The sequence below is a fragment of the Aspergillus candidus genome (assembly GCF_002847045.1).
Source record: "Aspergillus candidus strain CBS 102.13 unplaced genomic scaffold BDW47scaffold_84, whole genome shotgun sequence".
Taxonomy (NCBI): Eukaryota; Fungi; Ascomycota; class Eurotiomycetes; order Eurotiales; family Aspergillaceae; genus Aspergillus; species Aspergillus candidus.
In genome coordinates, this window is record NW_020194089.1 from 57,667 (window position 1) to 77,433 (window position 19,767).

At 51.5% G+C, this 19,767-nt stretch overlaps 6 protein-coding genes and 1 non-coding gene across 7 annotated transcripts; 4 read left to right on the top strand and 3 right to left on the bottom strand.

Annotated features, from left to right (window-relative positions):
* Window positions 1–1,786: 1,786 nt before the first annotated feature.
* On the top strand, window positions 1,787–2,372 carry BDW47DRAFT_121056 (S26 family signal peptidase; the record flags this gene model as incomplete). The annotated part of the gene is made up of 2 exons (XM_024815570.1): window positions 1,787–2,070; window positions 2,159–2,372. 2 exons carry the CDS (start codon window positions 1,787–1,789, stop codon window positions 2,370–2,372), a joined length of 498 nt encoding a protein of 165 aa, XP_024667645.1.
* Window positions 2,373–3,937: 1,565 nt separating this feature from the next.
* BDW47DRAFT_121057 (F1F0 ATP synthase subunit g) lies at window positions 3,938–4,780 on the top strand (the record flags this gene model as incomplete). The annotated part of the gene is made up of 4 exons (XM_024815571.1): window positions 3,938–4,178; window positions 4,216–4,296; window positions 4,383–4,467; window positions 4,528–4,780. The coding sequence occupies 4 exons, from the start codon at window positions 3,938–3,940 to the stop codon at window positions 4,778–4,780; spliced, it is 660 nt and encodes a 219-aa protein (XP_024667646.1).
* A 621-nt stretch (window positions 4,781–5,401) lies between these two features.
* Window positions 5,402–7,743, top strand: rok1 (RNA-dependent ATPase ROK1). Its single transcript, XM_024814462.1, has one exon. The coding sequence runs from the start codon at window positions 5,520–5,522 to the stop codon at window positions 7,698–7,700; it is 2,181 nt and encodes a 726-aa protein (XP_024667647.1). The 5' UTR covers window positions 5,402–5,519; the 3' UTR covers window positions 7,701–7,743.
* A 138-nt stretch (window positions 7,744–7,881) lies between these two features.
* On the bottom strand, window positions 7,882–11,593 carry BDW47DRAFT_121059 (S-adenosylmethionine-dependent methyltransferase; the record flags this gene model as incomplete). Its single annotated transcript, XM_024815572.1, has 7 exons — window positions 7,882–8,307; window positions 8,407–8,634; window positions 9,162–9,862; window positions 9,948–10,243; window positions 10,725–11,122; window positions 11,214–11,450; window positions 11,504–11,593. The coding sequence occupies 7 exons, from the start codon at window positions 11,591–11,593 to the stop codon at window positions 7,882–7,884; spliced, it is 2,376 nt and encodes a 791-aa protein (XP_024667648.1).
* A 222-nt stretch (window positions 11,594–11,815) lies between these two features.
* Window positions 11,816–14,316, top strand: BDW47DRAFT_113636 (mRNA-binding ribosome synthesis protein NOC2). Its single transcript, XM_024814463.1, has one exon. It carries the CDS (start codon window positions 11,905–11,907, stop codon window positions 14,242–14,244), a length of 2,340 nt encoding a protein of 779 aa, XP_024667649.1. The 5' UTR covers window positions 11,816–11,904; the 3' UTR covers window positions 14,245–14,316.
* Window positions 14,317–14,586: 270 nt separating this feature from the next.
* Window positions 14,587–17,561, bottom strand: BDW47DRAFT_113638 (putative potassium transporter). The gene is made up of 5 exons (XM_024814464.1): window positions 17,022–17,561; window positions 16,716–16,924; window positions 15,859–16,664; window positions 15,637–15,802; window positions 14,587–15,584 (listed from the first exon to the last, which is right to left on the bottom strand). The coding sequence occupies exons 1-5, from the start codon at window positions 17,032–17,034 to the stop codon at window positions 14,727–14,729; spliced, it is 2,052 nt and encodes a 683-aa protein (XP_024667650.1). The 5' UTR covers window positions 17,035–17,561; the 3' UTR covers window positions 14,587–14,726.
* A 1,599-nt stretch (window positions 17,562–19,160) lies between these two features.
* Window positions 19,161–19,244, bottom strand: BDW47DRAFT_t149. Its single transcript has one exon. It is a non-coding gene; the product is annotated as a tRNA-Trp (tRNA).
* Window positions 19,245–19,767: the final 523 nt, after the last annotated feature.

The window sequence follows — 19,767 nt, forward strand, 5'->3', positions numbered from 1 at the left end:
GCGACTGGTAGAAGAAGAACAAAAATGCATATTATTAGTCAATAGTAAAAGAGTGACATGCAGACGACAGGAGTAACATGAAAGACAAAACAATGCACACGAACACATCAAAAGCATGCAGATCCAGAATCGGAGCGCTTCATGAAAAGATCATGTCAGACAAAAAGCAAAAACATGAAAAATATCAGAATTGCATAAAATCTGTCAGATCAGCGCAGAGAGAATACTGGCTTTCACTACATGAGATCCTTGGTCTTGAGGGCTTCACCAAGCTGCTTCAAGTCATTCTGTGCCAGGCCGTGATACTCAAGGCTTGCCGACCTAATAGGGACATGGACGGTTCCTTTATTCTGGGTGGGATTGCCGGTAAGCACGGTAGCAAGAACCATGCAAGCCGGAGGGACACTGTCAACTCGCACGCCTATCCGGATTAGTATGGATTGATACCGGAAAAGCACGAGGTAAGCGCTTATGGCGTAGACTTACTATCGGGAAGATGGCCGGACAACTTCACTTGGGCACCGTCTATCTGGCCCTGCCACAGATCGAAAGACTCTTGCCTTACGCCAGGAGGCAGGTAGGCACGCTGGTTGCCTCTGGGGATGTGGCCAACCCCGCCAGTAATTGCTCCGCCCGCCATGCCTCTCATGACACTATCGGCTGCCGCAATTGCTCCGGCCAGCATGCCAGCAAAGGCTCCTAGTCCTGCAGCAAACAAAGCTGAGCGGCACTGCATCGTGAAGAAGATAGCTTCAACTGTAAGAGCGGCAAGGGCGGAAGCACGCATTTTGATGTTCGAGGTAGGGGTAAAGAGAAATTAGATAGATATATAAGAGCTTAAGAGGAAAAAGACATATAACTGAGTAATGGGCTCTTTGGTGGTAGAATAACTCTGAAGAGTATGCTGGTTTGAATGATCTTGACCTGGGGAAACAACATGCCTTTTATATCTTGCCGCAACGGCATCAGAGGGATACATCCGCCATTTCTCTTCACATGAAGTCACCATATTGCCCAACTCTGATGCCCTTGACGGCTTTTTTTTCGGGACTATTACAATAAAACCAGTGATAGTCAAATGCTACCCCTACGCCAATCACCCCTCAGTTGTTCTTTGAGATCACCGTCCCATTGGCCCTCATGCTACGTGAAGAAGCGAGATGCCGCATTACTTGTCTAGCTCATGCGCTGGTCACCCGGCAAACTATGTGGTGTGGCTATTGGAAAGATATCTTCTGGATTTTGATTAACGCCGTCGCTACGGTTGGGGAGACGGCGGTGACCAAGTTGTGGATGCAAATCGGTCACAATACACAAGAGTATACGGGCAGAGCTCGCAAGCTGTATCAGCTGCTGGGCACACTGTGTGTTTGCGTTTTCCTTTTGGAGTGTTCCTAAGTGGGAGTATGGGAAGATATACTGTGTTGCTCACAAAATGCAGACATGAAGGGCAAGGCTATCAGGTGCTGGTGTTATATATGTATTTATATTTTTTTCGCTCTCATCCAGACTCTTGAAGCGACGTAGCTACTGAGATCAAAGTGTTTGCGGAAATCTGATTAAAGATTATATAACTTCATAAAATTTGATTATACATCATTAATCCTGATGTTTGGAGGGCAAGGCTGCCAATAACAACGTTACTTGTTACCATTAACCCCATTAGTTGGGGCTTATATCTGGCCCCCAAAGCCTCAAGCGCACTATAAATGCAGCTTTCCTCCCACTAAATTTAGACGGCTGTGCTCGTACATTCTACATATTTTCAACCACGATTCCCTTGAAAATGCATACTCGGAAGATTATAGGCCTATGTTTAAGGCTTTCACTCGCTCTAACGGTTCCTCTCATGTTTTGGAAAGCGTTGACAATCATCACCGGCTCCACGCATCCCATAATAGTGGTCATTTCAGAGTCAATGTCCCCGGCCTTCAACCGCGGCGATATTTTATTCCTAAGGAATAGACAATCCTGGATCCAAGTCGGCGAGATTCCAGTTATCTGGTTCAAGGGACTACCGCTTCCACTGGTCCACCGTGCTGTTCGAACGGTGGTTCTAGATACCATGAGGTAAGAGCCACGTATTCAGCGGATTTGACATCAATGGATACTACTAGTACTACTGCGGAGGGTTGGAACTAAGCGATATCGATCCTAGGCAAGGTATCATGACGAAGGGTGACAATAATGTCGTGGACGACACATTGCTCTACCCTGCTGGCAAGGAGTTTGTTGATCGTGAAGAGATTATTGGAGTTGTCAAGGGATCTATTCCTTGGCTAGGCTGGGTGGCTATATTGCTGCAAAATTATCCACAAATTATGCAATTGGGAGGGGGTGCTTTACTGCTAGGGATTACTCTGTTCACCTAATAGATTGGTACTTAAATGGTCGTGTGTGGTGTCAGGTCATAATGGTCTCTACCCAGCGCTTTCATAAAACAAAGGAATATTCGGCAATAGAGTCTATAAGTCAGCATGTAAGAAACTTTAATGTGAGAGATAATCCAATTATTGCTCCGAAAATCAAAGACTACTTAAAGAAATATATCAGAGACTAGAACTTGGCGCTGTTATATACGCTAGGGTTAAACTTGACCACATAGTTGTGGTGGAAGAACCGATAGAAACAGTTATACCTGCGGGTGCGAGATATTGTAAAGGACATCAACTATTTTTAACTTGAAAACATTCATAGACATTGTCACAGTGTTGGCTAACTGGGTCACATACATTGAAAGCACTTCCCAGGAGTGATCTTTCTGCTCTTACAAAAAATTCATCAATTCCGTGGAATCTGAAGACAGTAGTGATCAGACACTACTGCCGAAGGTAGTAGAACAGATTTATGAAATAGTTCCATGTTGTTCCTGAACAAAGTGAGCCTGGCATCATACTCAAAAGAAGTCGTATTGCCAGAAGTTATTCTGAACATAAAGTGTCGTACTGGATATAGGGTTACTGAGAAGGCTCAAATGTGTCATGATATCTTTTGTTGCCGAGTAATTTCTTAATGCAACTTAAAGTTTATCTTGTTTCAGACTTCTATTCTGTTGAAAACTGCAAAAACATATTTAGATGGGCATCTTACAGTGTCACGTTCGTTGTTTACCATGACTTCCTTGCATTATGACTCTGCATGATTAAGGTGTCTATCAAATTATATTGAACACGGCAAAATTGTTTCTTCCATTGCATTGGATGTTTACTTGACTGGCCCCCCTACTTAGTGCAGTGACAGTTTACTATACCAGAGGCTCAAAGACCACTGTAAAAATTGCGCTCTACCTGAGGCTGTCACCTACTATAAGATATCCAAGACTTCCCCTTGTTTATTAGGTAATTGAGCTAAACGTCCTATGTAAATTATTCCCAAAAGAAAAATCGACCTACAAAATTGTTGAGGATTCTCTAGAATTATTTTGGGGGGTACCGCCACATCTGCCACATACTTCTGAGCACAATGTTTATATGCCTTTGTTTTATTAGGTGGCTCGGGATCACAGGCTTAATTATAGTGGCGGTGTAAGGTTGTACTGTTTTATTTGATTAATTGCCAGTTTTAGTGTGAAGTGATGAAAATATCATATCAACTGAGAAGATAGAGTGCATAATCTATCAACAAAGTCAATATAACAACAAGACGGTTCTAGTATAAAAGTTCCAATCAAGGGTTTGCAGCGTGAACATGAACACACTGTGGGGCGGTCAGTGAGAAAATGCCGGGTGAGGAGATCTCTGCACGTGATCTGATTACCTGAGGCGCCATTCCCTGAACTTCCCGAAATCAAATCCTATCTCAGTCGAGTCCATCTCTCTGCAATTGCACGACGACTCTGTGTCCCTGGCTCTTGACCTACCTTCCATTGGACTCCCGTGTCCTGTCTCTCGACTCATTTCCCTCTTTTCACACTTTTCCATTTTTCAGAGGTCTCAAGATGCCCGCCACGGCGTCCCGTGCAGTGCTCCGGCAATCGCAGTTCCTCGTTCGGAGGACTGCCGTGAGGCACGCCTCCTCCACCTCCGAGAAGGCCGGTGAGGCTGCGCAGTCCGCTGCCTCCAAGGCCTCCGATGGTCTCTCTCGTGTCTCTTCTGCCGCCGGTCCCGCCCTGTCTGGCGCTGCCCAGTCGCTCAGAAAGATTGGCGGCCGGACCGGAAAGGTCATCTCTTTCGTCGACTGTAAGCCGACCCTTCTTTCTCTACTTTCTGTTCATAGCAGTCTCCCGTTCTACTTCTCTTGATATCGGTCATTCGATGAAAGTGAAGGACATCGGGGTGATGAATCTGTTCATCGGCTGTGTGCTGTGTGTTGCAGGCCATCCCCTGCCTGCCCTTTTTCCATCTTTTTTCGTCCATCATTGCTAACCACATCGTACTGGACAGCCATGATACCCCCCACTCTTTACTACTCGAAAGTCGGCCTTGAGCTGGCCAGACTCGTCTTCCGTGGCCAGAACATGAGCCCCCCGTGAGTGTCTGCGAAGACCGCAACCATAAACCATCCGCTAACTGGCAACTTGCTCGGCAGGAACTTGGTCACTTTCCAGTCGTACTTCCAGCCTCTGATCAACGGCTTCCGCAACCCTGCGACCCTGAAGAACGCCAACTTCGTATCACCCGGCGACATCCTGGCCCGTGTCCGCGGCGCCAGCAAGAAGGAGATCGCCCTGGCGGGTGTGACCGCCGCCGAGGTCATCGGTTTCTTCACTGTCGGCGAGATGATCGGCCGCATGAACATTGTCGGCTACCGGGGCCACGCTGAGCACCACGGCGACCACTAAATCAAGCGTGATTGAGTAGTCGTGCTGGCCCCGTCTTGTTCCTTCCCCCGCTTTCCTTTAGTCATTTCTTCCCCTTTCTATTTCCCTTGTGTCCTGTACTATTGTATGATAGACGATGGAATATAACTATTGTCTGAGGTTATTTTGGAGATCTCTGGGTATCTGGTTGTCTTATTATGACTGGGTTCTCGAGGGATCCGGCGAGCGAGGGCTGTGTGTGGAGGTTGGCATGGAGTTGCCTGTACTATCAGGAAATAGACCTTTCCTTTGTTTCTACGCAACGTGTACGAAGTGCTGTTTGCACGGTTCTCTGTAAACCTGTAAGAAATGTAGTCGCAAGTATGAAGTTACAGGCCATTCACATCGAGAAAACGACTATCCCCATGGCAGTTGTACCCATAAATCAAGTAGCAGAGTGCAAACTCTACTAAAAAAAAAACAATTGTATACAATACACTATCTAATATATCAAGAAAAATGGGCTGCACTGCTCAAACGCTGTCCAAAGATCAAAGTTGATGCTCGCGGACACTGATTGGTCCGTGCGGAAAAGAATTTCAATGTCGGAGTGACATTTTTTTTCTGCCCTGCTAAAAATACTGCCGTCCGCAATCACTACCAGTCGACTCTATGCGACATTAATTAATGACAACTTCCTACTAGAGATTATCAACCGGAGTAGTCGACCATTATCTGCGCCGAATCGTTTGGGTTCCAAGACCCCCACCGGTTTTGTAAGATGGATGCGTTCAAGCTTCTGACGCGCTCCACCAAACTGAAAACAGGCCGTGCGACGCCGTCTACAACTACGTCCACCCTCCCGTCCAAAGGCAAGGCCGCCAACCCGCAGCTTTTTCAGAACTCCGAAGCAGACAAGCTCCTACACGGTACGAAGCGAAAGAGAAACGGTGATTCCAAAGCGCGCGACGCAGACGACGCCCATGACGCCGAGTTAGACTTTTTCGGTTCGGGGAAGCCCTCGTCGGCGAAGAAAGAAAAGATCGACGAACCGCCGTCTGACGAGGAGGATGCCGCCTCAGGGTCCGATAATGAAGCCGGCGACGCTATAGATGATGTGCAGTGTCGGACGATCTTGAATGCGCACAAGATTAAGGTCACTGATATGCGCGATTTCGAGGACATTCAGCCCGCGCGGCCGGCTGAGGAGCCCAAGAAGAAAAAGAAGAAGAGCAAGCAGAAAGAGGAAACTCCCCGCACGCTCACTAAAAAGGAACAGAAGAATGCCCGGCGGTTATTCCCGCAGCCGCTGGTGTCGTTCAAGGAGCTGCGGTCCAAGTATCGCATTTCGCGCCGCCTGGCGGAGAATGTCGCGGAGCAGGGGTTTTCGGTCCCGACGGAGGTGCAGCTGGGTACTTTGCCGCTTTTGTTGGGTGACGGTGCTACTGCGCAGGTTTCTGGGACTGGGGAGCCTGTTGAGCCGGATTTGCTGGTCGTTGCGCCTACGGGGAGCGGCAAGACGCTCGCTTTCCTGATCCCGGCCATCAACAAAGTCGTGCGACATCACCATGAACGCTCGGAAGAACGGGGCATTCTCTCTGTCGTTGTGGCTCCGACTAAGGAGCTTGCCAGCCAGATTGTGAACGAAGGGCGCAAGCTCGTCCAGGGAACTGGCGTGAAGATCACGCTGATGAAAAAGGGTATGCAGGTGGTGGAGAGTGATGGGGATGGTGAAGATATTCTCAAAGAGGACAGCTCCGAATCGGAAGAATCCGAAGACGATGAGAAGCCGGAGAAGAAGACCAAGGCGAAAGCTGCCGTCACGAAAAGCGACATCCTGGTCACGACACCGCTGCAACTGGTTAATGCGCTCTCCGCCCACCAGACCAAACCGGTAGCCGCGCTGCCGCTGGTGCGGAGTCTGATCTTGGATGAAGCCGATGTTCTCCTAGATCCCCTGTTTCGCGACCAAACCCTCGATATCTGGCGCGCATGCACACATCCTGAGCTCCGCGCAAGTCTCTGGTCCGCCACGATGGGGTCAAACATCGAGGATCTGACCAAGTCGACCATCGCGGAGCGCAAAGAGGCATCTGGCGCTACCACATCTTACCCGTTTATCCGTCTCGTCGTCGGCTTGAAAGACTCGGCCATCCCCAACATCCAACACAAACTGATCTACGCTGCCACGGAGCAGGGCAAACTGCTGGGCTTAAGACAGCTCCTTCACCCAGCGGCAGCGTCAGCAACCGACGTCCGCCTCCGTCCTCCATTCCTCATCTTCACCCAAACCATCCAACGAGCAGTCGCCCTGCACTCCGAACTGCGCTACGACATCCCCGTCGAAGCCGGCGGCTCGTCCCGTATTGCCGTCCTCCACTCCGACCTCTCCGACGGCCAGCGATCAGACATCATGAAAGGATTCCGCAAAGGCGAAATCTGGATCCTAGTCACCACGGACCTGCTGGCGCGCGGGGTCGACTTCCGCGGCATCAACGGTGTCGTCAACTACGATATCCCCACCTCCGCGGCAGCCTACGTCCACCGCGTCGGCCGCACGGGTCGCGCTGGACGAGAAGGCGGCATCGCAGTGACATACTATACCAAGGAGGATATTCCGTACGTCAAGAGCATCGCCAACATCATCGACGCTAGTGAGAAGCTGCGCGGCACGGAGGGCGAGAAGTCCGTGCAGAAGTGGCTGCTCGACTCACTGCCGGACCTCAGCAAGAAGAGTCGGAAGGAGTTGAAAAAGCATGGCGTCAAGGCCCGGCAGACCCAGTCCACGGGCGACGACGACAAGCAGCGCGCCAAGTCTCGAATCAGTACGAAGAGTGGCTTTGAGCGGCGCATGGAGAACAACAAGAAGGCTGCTATCGCGGCTAGTCGCAGCCGGAAATCCCAGAACCAGGGTGTCACGGATAAGGACAGTGGCGACGAGTGGAGCGGGTTAGACGATTAGGTGTTTCGTCCTGTACAGTGCACAGAAAGAGATGGAAAGGCTAGAGCTTACGAAGACGCCCTAAACATATTACGAATTCCCAATTCTTTTCAATATCATTATCATAATCCCATCATTTCATAACGTTATAATCATCATCACCACCATCGCGTCCTTCCCCATCCCATCCCCTAACCACCCCCTACGCCGACGGCACCTCAATCAACCTCCTCCTAAACACAACCGGTGCAAACCGATTCTCCAACTTCCCCTGCTCCTCCAGCACCCTCTCCAACTCATCCCCATCACGATCAAAATACAAAGCCCACCCCCCACCATCCTCCTCCACCGCGAAAAAACTCTTCTTATCCTCCAGCGTCACCGTCCGCTCCTCGTCCGTCCAGTCCCACGGCGCAGGAATCTGCATTACGCTGTCCGTCCGGTTCCCGAACTTCAGCTCGTGCGTGTCCTTGTTGACGTAGATCCAGCCCAGCATGGGCGGATTGTCTGATATAGATGTTACCAGGCCGAGTCCGCGCTTTAGGTGCTTCGTTTCTTCAAGCTCGGGGTATTCGATGTAGAATGTGGTCGCTGTGTGGGAGGGGACTGTTGGGTCGGAGAGGTAGACCTTTGGAATATTGTTAGTTTTGTACATATTCATCGTCATACATATAACAGCTTCAAGCCAAGAACAGGGGGATAGCGCGGCGAAATCAACTATACATACCTTCTGATCAGCCCGTAGTACCAATCTCCGTCCCTGTACCTCGTCATCTTCCTCCGTCTGCGCACCGTCTCTGCACTCCACGTCGATGTGGAACTTGGCCATGCGTCGCGCGTCGTTCTTGCGCTCGTTGGCCTTGCGCTGCTCGCTGACGCCCATCGCGCAGCCCGTCACCGTCGGTATGGCTGTTAGTGTGAGGAGGCCTATGACCATGATGCCGGTTGGTGTAGTCTTCTTGCTTTGTGGAGGATATGTATGTCGTTGGATAGTGTATTCTTTGGAATGTGCGTCTGGAGATATATCGCGGGGATAAATACAGAGTCGACGTGAGTTATTCAAGATTATATGGGAAATAATGTATAAAGTGGAGTGTTGGAATGTTTCATGCATGTTCAAGCCGCTCAATAAATTGCCATGCTGGGTGGCGTCGCATGTCTGCCTGAGGCACGCGCATTTCATCATGAGGCGTTCGTTTCATGGGACTGACCACCTGATCTCTTCATACTTCGACAACCCCTCTTCTTGATATATCTTCGTTACACATGTTGTTCTGCCATAGCAATTATAAACTAGATGCACTAATGCCTTCTTGACTAACAATTTTGAATGATAGGTTCTATTCTAGTATTCTATCAATCTAGTCCTTCTTTCTATCGTGTATCGTTGACCTCGTGAAATCATAGTGAGCGGCCGAAAAAAAAAGGAAAAACCATCTAAAGCTTCTCGCTCCATCCCCAAACAGACCACCAGCATTTAACAGCCAGAGCCCCGCCATCCGCCGTCTCCCAATCATCGTACCCGACCTCCTCTCCCTCCTCGACGACCGCGAGCCCCAGCTCGCGCATCAGCTCCCGGAACTCCCTCCGCTGCGGCACGTACGCATCGCGCAGCGGCATCTCGACGACGACCCGCGCGTCGAGCCCGCGACTAAGCCAGTGGCCGATCGTGTTCACCAACCACCGCGGATGACTAGGCGAGTACAGCGGGTCCGCCACCAGGATGACATCGTACTGGTCGTCTGCTGTGGGATACGGGTCGGGGTCAACGGACCAGTCGAGCACGCCCGTCGTAACGGTGGCGTCTGTTTTCGCCAACATCTCCACGTTGAGCGCGACGTTGTGCGCGAGATTGGGCACGATCACGGGAAGATCTGTCAGATGCACTGTGGCTGAGTGTCCGCGGATGGCGGCGAGGCTGAGGCCTACCAGGCCTGTTCCTGCGCCGAGCTCGAGGACGCGCAGCGTGCGGTCGCCGCTGGTCTTGGGCGTTGTAGATGTTGTAGGAACCAGCTGCGGTGCGGGCTCGAGGAGAGAGTGCAGGCGCTGGGAGAGCAGGTACGACGACACCCACGTCTTCATGCCCAGGTTGTCGGCTGTTAGGGAGGGCTCGTGCAGCGTGAGGGTGAGTTCTTCGCCCCATGGGCTGGGGACTGTGAATACGCGGGACATGGAAGGCATTGCTATAGGCAACGATATGTTAGACCGTGATAACACACTCCATCGCCCGGTGCGGAACAAAAGATGAAGGTGGTGTATGGTGGGTACCTGTTCGCCCTGACCGCTCGCTCAGTCTCGCACCCGTTGCATCCCAAACCGCCTCGCGGAGCTCATCGGTCTCCAACCATGATAACGGACTCGAAATGATAGACGTCAGATACCGAGTGACGCCCGCCGGCAGGACAGTCTGGGCCTTTTCCGGCTCGTCAGCAGCTCGGGTAGTGAAACTGCGTGGTTTGATCGCTAGGACGTCTAGGGCGCGGAGGAGTTCGGTGCCGGACGGTTTGGTGTAGATTTGGGGGAGGTCGAGCACTGCGATCTTATCAGTACCATTATCGCTCCCACTATCGTAGAGTAAGCAGCGCACATACCGTGAAGTGGCTCGCTGGGATCGGCACTGATCATGGCGGTGAGGCTTGGAAGGAGTCAATCGGGGTGGATGAAGGTTGTTGAGTATGGAGAGGTAAACACGCCCACTGTCGTCTTGATATGAATAGCCACGGGGCCCCGTGGCAAAACGGCGCCTGGCACTTATGCCGGCGGATAAGGAAAAAATATGCAAAAGAAAAAAAAAAGTCGTGATTTCCCAAACGGGAAAGGTCAGCGCGCGGCGTTCCGTGGTCGGCTCCGCTGCGGCCCAAAGATCCGATCTCCTTCGGTTTCTAGCATAAGTTTAAAGACGTTGAATTCATGTGGGATTATCTTCTGTATTGCAACTATTATACACATATACAAAATCATGGTAGGGTATTAGTAGACTCCGCATAACTCCAGGTATCAAGAACAAAAGGCTCCCTCCATATAAAGGACGACAGTTAACCCAACGTCGACTTGAACCCTTGATAAGCCTGCTCAATATCAAATGCCAACTCTCGCGCCTGCTCCTCGCTCAACTCCTCCGTCGCCCGCATCTGGTTCAGTGTAATCAGCCACTGGATGATCTTGCCCCGGTTCTCGAAATCCCCGTCCGTCACCTTGTTGACCGACTGGATGACCTCGCTCAGCAGCGGGTGCAGCGCATCCTTCGACACCATGTTCAGCTTCAGCGCATCCAGGAAAGTGATGAAATTCTCCGTAGCCGTGAGAATCAGACTACCGGATGTGCCGCCCACGGTGCCCGACGCTGAAGGCCCGATCGCCGCGGTGGGGGCGCTGTGCGTGGCTTGCTCGACTGTCGCCGGGAGACCGATGCGGAGGCGTTCGGTAGCGCGGGGGCATTCCAACTAGAGGTTGTTATGAGCTACCACTCTTGAAGTCGTAACGGAGGGGTTCTCTTTCTCGCTACGAATTTGGGAAGTGAAGAGGAAGACATACCCCCCATGTCCGCTTGAACGTCTCCAGGTCATCGAATTCGCGGGCGACGGTATCATCGCCCAGACTCGACTTGTACTGCTTCAGGAGCCGGGTACAGGTCTCCGTGTATTCGGCCTCCGTCACGACATCTTTGATATAGGCTTTCTCGAGGCCGTCGAGTGTGATGATGATGCTGTATATTTCTGCTAATGACTCGTACAGGTCGCGCTGTGCTGAGCTGGATGCGAGTTTGACTTCCTGCGGGGCAGTGAGCGGAGGACAGACGTAATAAGAGACTAGACAAGTCGTACCTCGTCGAGATTGATGGAGGCCGACCGGGCCGGGTTCGGGGTGTAGCTGTAGGGAGTAGGGGCATATGCCAGGGGGCGTTGGGTGTACATCACGCAAGATGGAGTCCAATAAAACAAATCAACCCTCCACTATCAACGAGATAGAAGCCGGTGATAGCGAGTAGATAAAGCAAACGACTGCAGAAGAAGGCGGAGAGCCAAAGGCGGTCACCCGATCGGGCGGATCGGCTCCGCCTTTTTCTGCCGCGGACCCTTCGATTTTTTTTTTTTTTCGGACTTTTCTCTCCGCCTAAAGAAATCGCATTCCCCGTCCCAGTCCATACATCTCATTCCCCTATCCCTATCCACCCGATTGTATGATTCCCTTGCTGTCCGGGTGAACGGATAGCTATTTGACAATCATGGCTGGTACTCAAAAGAAATCCACCAAGAAATTTGAAAAGAAACACCTCAAGGATACCCTCGAGCGACGAAAGGCCCACGCCAAGGTCAAGCAACGCAACCACCTCAAGGAGAAGCGCAAAGCGGAAAATGCCCGGTCGCGAGGAGACGATCAAGAGGACGCAGGTGACGCCAGTGAAGACGATGAGAAGAAGAATTCCTTCTCCGAGATGAACGTCGACGACTTCTTCGCCGGCGGCTTCGACATCGCAGATAGCACGCCCGATCAGGCCAAGAAGGGCAAGTCGAAGAAGGACGTCACGCCCAAGATCGGGAAACGAAAGCGATCCGAGGAACAGAAGGGTGATGAGGAAGCGTCTAGCGGTGCGGAGGAAGACGACGATGAGGCCGCAGACTCTGATGCTAGCGGATCCGATGGGATCGAGGAGCACTTGGGTCAGCTAGAGGCTTTGAAGGAGAAGGATCCTGCATTCTACAAATATCTGAAAGAGAACGACGCGGAGCTTCTCGACTTCGGCGACCATGGTGACCTGTCGGAGGTTGATGAGCTGAGCGAAGGCGAGGAGGAAGCCCCGGCGAAGAAGAAGAAGAAGGCCGTGCAGGAGGAGGAGATGGAGACGGACAATACGCTGACCATCCCGATGGTCAAGAAGTGGCAGAAGTTGATGGAGGAGCAACATTCGATCCGCGCCATGCGGCAGACCGTCCTGGCCTTCCGCGCTGCGGCATACCTCAACGATGCCGACCAGCAGGAGCAGAAATATTCCATCTCGGATCCTGATGTGTACCACCAGGTGCTTGTCACGGCCCTCGGCACTGTGCCGCGCGTGCTTGCACACCACCTCCCCGTCAAGGAGTCAGCCTCCGGCAAGGTGAGAGTGTCGCTGGACTCGAGGAAGTTCAAGACGCTCACCCCGCTCATCAAATCGTACGTCTCGTCGGTGCACGAGCTACTCAGCAGACTGTCGGACGCCCAGACGCTCAAGCTGACGCTCTCCGCCATCGAGCCCATGCTGCCCTACCTCCTCCAGTTCCGCAAGCTGCTCAAGGTGCTCGTCAAGACGGTGGTGGGTATCTGGTCCGACGTCGCTACCACCGACGTTACCCGCATCACGGGCTTCCTGCTCCTGCGCCGGTTGATGATCATCGGCGACGCGGGCATCAGGGAAGCCGTGCTCAAGACAACCTACGAGGGCGTCATCAAGGGCAGCCGCAACACGACGGTGCACACCCTCGCCGGCGTGAACCTGATGAAGAACTCCGCCGCAGAGCTGTGGGGCATCGACCAGAACGTCTCCTACACAGCAGGCTTCAACTTCATCCGCCAGCTCGCCATGCACCTCCGCAGCAGCATCACCCACCCCTCCAAGGACTCCTACAAGACCATCTACAACTGGCAATACGTGCACTCGCTGGACTTCTGGTCCCGCGTCCTCTCGCAACACTGCGACGGCCTCGTCGAAGCCCAAGCCGGCAAACAATCCGCCATGCGCCCGCTGATCTACCCCGTCGTGCAGATCACCCTCGGCGCCATGCGCCTCATCCCCACAGCGCAATACCTCCCGCTGCGCTTCCAGCTCGTCCGGGCCCTCCTGCGTCTCTCCCGCTCCACAGGAACCTACATCCCCCTGGCCTCCGCCCTCATCGAAGTCCTGCAACTCACCGAGATGCGCAAGTCGCCCAAATCCAGCACCCTGCGCCAGCTCGACTTCTCGACGACCATCCGCGCGCCCAAATCCTACCTCCGCACCCGCGTCTACCAGGACGGCCTCGGCGAGCAGGTCACCGAGCTGCTCTCGGAGTTCTTCGTCCTCTGGACCAAGCACATCGCCTTCCCGGAACTGTCCGTGCCCGTCGTCGTCGCGCTCAAGCGCTGGCTCAAGCAGGTCAGCGCGCGCGCCTCAGGCAACAAGAACACAAAGGTCAACCAGATGGTGCTGCTGCTCATCCAGAAGGTGGAGGCCAACTCGCGCTTCATCGAGGAGCGCCGCGCGTCCGTCTCTTACGCCCCGCGCAACCGCGCCGAGGTCGAGACCTTCCTCAAGGACCTCCCCTGGGAGTCGACGCCGCTCGGCGCGTTCGTCAAGTCCCAGCGGAAGCTGCGGGAGGAGCGCGCTGCTGTGTTGGAGAAGGGACGACGCGAGGATGAGCGCCGTCGGGCAGCTGATAAGGAGGACGATGAGGACGAGGCGATGATTGATGGGTTTAGTGGTAGTGAGGATGGGGAGGGCGATGAGCAGGCTGGTTCGTCTGATGGTGAGAATGAGGAGGAGGAAGAGGAGGAGGAGTTGGAGAGTGAGGATGAGGATGAGGGGGAGTTTGAGATGGAAGATGAGTAGAGGTAGACCGACACTTTTCTGTTGATTCCCTATTTGTGTTTGATTCCCTGTGGTTTGTGGGGTACGTTTATTTATATGTTATATTGTCAATATAAAAGTTGGACTTGAATTTCTCGTGGTGGACTTGCACACATGTTTGTGTTGAGCTCGGTGTAGGATTATCGACTTTTGATTTATTGAAGGTTGGCGTGCTGTGGATAAGTGATTGCAATCGTCGTCTGACTGCGAATGAAGTCTCTGCCAATTCTTCATATACTCTTCTTGTAATATGCTTGCCTCTTCATACATTTGCAAATGTGCAATCCTGATTTAGAACTCTGAGATCTTGATGGATTCCATTAATCTTGTGCACACACGCAAACTCGATTCGACTAATTTCTCAAGTACTCAATCAGACAACAATATCAAAGACTAGCATACAATATACCAAATAGAATTGCAATTTTGAACAGAGAAAAAAAAATCCCACCTCAATCAGCCCACTAAGCAGCCCCAACAGGCATTTTTTCCGGCCCCCACGTACGCGTCTGCTCCCGTCTCAACACAGCATCTTCCTCCTCCGCCCACGCCAGCGACTCACTAGGCAGCATGACAGCGCGATCAATAGCAACAGGGAGGCCGCGATGGCGCCCACGGAGACAAACAGCCGCAAGGATCAGCTTGCTGACCGTGTGCCACGAGCCGCAAAACGACGAATTGCTCCCGGGGAAGCCCACGCTGACGCCCACACAGCCGTACCCGGAGACGACTTCGAAGATTATGTTGAAGGTCGAATAGGCGACTGGGTTCTCGGTGTAGTGGGGCGCCTCGGCGATGGCGATGAATAGTACAGCCAGCGCGATCCACCACACGTCGTGGCTGAGTTGGGATCGGAGCTGTTGGTGCACGAAATAGCCGCGCGAGGACTCGGCTGTGCCTGCGTCTTGACGGCCTAGGAGGTGATGGCGGACTAGGTCGATTAGAGCGTTTGGGGATGATGTGGACGGGTTGGTCTCGTGGGCTGGGCTGTCGTGCGCGTAGACTCCCAGCGAGCGCTCCTCGTATACGTTTGTGTTTCGCATTGTCACGAGAATGGGGAACGCTGAGACGTACATCATTAGGACGTAGAGGACTAGTAGGCCCTGTCGGAGGTCGGCGATCGTGACGACGTAGAATCCGCCGGCGCGGACGGCTAGAGCTTGGAATAATCCGTCGAGGACGCGGTAGCCTGGGGGGAGGCTCTCGAGTGCTTTGTTGCCGATCGCGAGGATCTCAAAGCCGGCCCAGTCGATCCCGTTCAGAATGATTACTGTGCCTAGTAGGTACCAGGTATGGCGTCGTGGAAAGAGGTTCGTGTACACCTAAATCGTTCCTTAGCTCTAGTGAGTGAAAAAATGAGTTTCCTGTACTTACCCGCCGGGGATGGTTCAGGATGAAGTCCAGGGTCAGTTTCCAGGTCGCCCACGACGGCCGATCCGGGACCATCTTCCTCATTGACCAGATGATGAGGCGTAAGAAGCACGGATAGAGTGTGTTACCGGCGAGAATCAATAATCCCATGGTGAGCAGTGGGTATGCGCTACAGTCAATCAGTTGGTGTCTGAAAGTAAAGGATGTCCCGAGCGTCAAACGAACCTGGTCTGCAGGGCAGTCATGTTCGCATCCAAGAGCGCCATTCCGCTGTTCACGAAAGCCGATACGGCGAAGAAGGCGCCCGTCCAGAATGGAGAGAGGCCATTTCTCCCAGGTATATCAGGATGATTTACTTCCAGCCAACATCCCACCCCGATAATACCGATGATAAGGAACATTCCCCAGTACAGAGGAACAATTACGGACAAGAAACACAAGGCCTTGTACTCCACCCCACCGAGCTGCTCCCGTTCTTCCAGAGTGAGGCCGTGGAACTGCGAGTTCCGTGAAACCAATGCCTCCGATGTAGGGTTGTTTGGTGATCCCGAGAGGACGCCTGTCAGCCGGGGCTCCTCCTTCTCGTCATTATTGGGCGTGTTTGGGGCCGCGTCTCGCGGATGATTGTTCAGATCCAGCCGCGCGCCGACTCCCACCATGGGGAACACTCGATGGTGGTGCTGGTTCTGACGGGTCTGCATGCTCGCCAAGGTAATCGCATCCCCATCATCAGCCCAGTGGATGTGTTCATCGTTGCGAGGATTTGGCAGCCCCTCGGTCACAGCAACCGGGGGAGCGAACTGTGTCTTCCTCTGATTCTCAACGTCAACAGCTGCCTCGCCACTTTGCGTGACGACATCACGGGGAGCTGTACGTCTCATGTCACGGTCCTCTAAGATGCCTTTGAACTTTTTCTTGAAGGCCCGTCTCCGAACAATCAAGACGGTGATCGAGATCAGGATAGCATGCCCAGCAATGAGAAGCATGAACATAATAGCCTGTTGGAAGGTGTTCAGTGTAGAGAGATCCACCTGGAAGGTCAGTCCGTATTCAAACATCTGAGATAGGAATGAAAGACATACAGCATTCAAACCAGCCCCGGTGATGGCGCTGACGCACATAAACAGCGAGTCCGCGTACGATACGCTGCGGGAAGGTGTAGATGCGCCCCAAAATATGACGCTGCATACAATGGATACGGCTATGAAATAAGCATAGTGAAGGGTGAGAAAGTTGGCTGGGGGAAGCAGCGCCATGATGCCTCGACCAAGAAGATCCTGCCACCTCCGGACTATACAAACATGTCAGATAACAGATCAAGGCGACTAACAGGGGAGCTTGGTCGTGCAGGGTTGAGGGCAGTTCACTTGACAGGGTACAGAACATACGAGCCATGATCATATCGGCTGTTCCGGCCTCAAGGCACGGAAATGTAATGCGATCGCCCAGCCCTAACTTGGGCGATTTATCTGAAGCAAGGGGCAAAAATTTGCGGTTGTAGATTGTCTCTCTGGGGGGTATGTCGTATGCGTTATGTAGGGAAAAGTCGGATGATATGGTCGAGCAGACCTCGTGCCTACTCCTTTCTTTTGAGGTGTACCACTACCCCAATGGACTTTGGAAAAACTTGATTGGTTTCAATCTTGCACGTATGTCCATTGTACAGTCTGGTGTAGTATAGGTTGAGTGTTTATTGAGACCAATGAGAAGGTAGTGTGAGTATAAGCGAGGGTTTTGATGGCACGGTAAAGTTCTTTTTTTTGCGCGGTAACGAGGCCGTGTTAAGTATTGGCTCGTCTTCTGATCGATTCGGTTACGGTTGATTGGTATTCAGATGGATTCGGTGGTTTTAAACTGAGGGTGGCGTGTGTTATTCCATTTCTGCAGCGGTCTTGTGTGAATAGAAGATGTAGTTTTCAGAGATCGTCAATATATTGGGATGATGCGGTGAGGGGAAAGACTGAACAAAGAAAGAAGAAAAAAAAAAGATACTAGGTAGCAACCTCAGGCCAGAAGGCGACGATCAAGTAAGCTTCGCGGTAGAGCCAATCAGCGGTGTAGAACTCACTACCTTATACCAGATAAGCGGGCCGAGTCGTTGACCACATTTGATGGTTCAAGATCACCACTCCGGCTTGGCATTTCTTCCAACTATAGGGCTGTTATATCGATTCAGACATGATAGGCCATATACTAGTAAGGATGCGTGTCACAACATTCTCGACATCCCCCTTACTTGTGCATCGAGGATTCTTTATGTCTGCTTCAGCTGTATTAGTCTCATTCATTCGTACCCTACGCTCTCCCTTCTTTTTCCAATTGAATCTCATCATTTGTCTTCTTTCTGACATGAATATTTTTGCGAATAGGCGCTTTTTATGTGTGCCTGTGGCAGTCCTACGCCACCCTCCTAGGCTATAACATAGCTTCTATTTTTCGAATCCCTTTTCACAGGCCGACAGATTGCTCCGATGCAGGATGATGATCTCTCCACAAACAACATTGACAAAGTCGCAGTCATGGGGAACCGAACAACTATAGTTCGCGAACTGTCGTGCAGCTTCTGAAAATAATTCGAGAATGTCTAAAAGGTTGACCAGCTCGTCGAGGATCATAACGTCTAAGTGCTGGACTAACGCACCTGTGAGCATACAATCATCCGCCATTCACCAGATATTGACAGTGGGGGAAGTTATCGAAAGTAGCTTCCTTGTATCCTATCCCAGTCAATATCTGTCGATCGTTTGCTCAACTTCGATACACCTGCCTGATATGATTGTCTAGTAGTGGTTTGGTCTATCAGTCCTCCTATTAACTCTCAACTCACCTCCGACTCGGGTCTATAGTCACTACAATGCATCTGGAGCAGGCTGGGTTTCTACTCTGAACATATCTATTGATACTGTTCATTTTCTGCCGCCGCTTCTGCCTGCTGGATGTCAGGAAGCACGTAGTTGATGGCGAATCGGAGCCGATATGCATCTCTCCCGAAAGGCCTGATGCTTTGACTGCGTGAATTTCAGGCCTGAGTGGGGAAACGGAGGCCCTTTGCTGCCTGAGGATTCAACGTCGGTACTCCTAGGCAGGATTACAGGAAAAGTTGGTACTGTTTACATAAAACTACCACTCGATAGCACGTCACGATTTACAATATCATAGGTAGATGATAAGTCAAGATGCATTTCTGGCAGGATTTCATTTGATCGGTAAATTTGATAGTGGGAGGAGGGAGATATATGAAAAGAATGCCAACAATGCTCCAGAAAATCGAATACATGAGTTGTTAAACAATTGGAGATCTGCAATCAATGACAATAGACAGGGCACGAGGCACGAAAGTTGACAGTATACTACATGCATGTCGCACACCTCGTAGTGTGGGAAAAATAATCACCGAGTCTACCGGGTACTGTTTGTGTTCCCCAGCGAAGGGATCGGTTGCAAAACAAAAAGTCGGAGGAGAAAAGAGAATGTAAATCAGAAACTAAATATGGGAAGAAAGAAAAAAAAGAAAAAGAAAAAAAGGATGAGGCTGGTGGGATTCGAACCCAACGACCTTGTGGATGTTCCTGGACTGGAATCACACGCGCTACCAACTGCGCCACAGCCCCTTCTTGTTGAATATCCGATTCTGTACCGGTTTCTTGATGGCCAGAGGTAGAAATCCCTTGAACAGTCACCTATGTGTTACTCTCAATGGAATTGATTGAGTAGTCATTAAGCCTTCTTGAAGTTTAGATTCTTTTTGGACCAGTTACAGATGCAAGATGGCAGCTCTTTAAGGGATCGTTCATGGAATTCTTAGGCATAATTGCACTCTTGCCTAATGTTGATTGGCAAAACATTTTAAGTAAGGGGTGCTGAAAAACTCCACAAACAGCCTGGTAGTACTGTGTGCCTTACACGGCTGTCAGGAGATGACTGGTATAATTCCATGCAAGAGGGCGGCATCTTTATTTGTAATTAACTCCTATACAGAACAAACAAGATACATCTTACAAAGATGTGAGAAATTACTTTTCTAGTGACAAAGTCGTATCAAGTTCATTTTTCCCTGTGGATGACCCAGCTATTGGATAGATCATACTACGGATCCGTAAAGCAGATAATAAAAAAAAAAAAGGCAGTGGCATC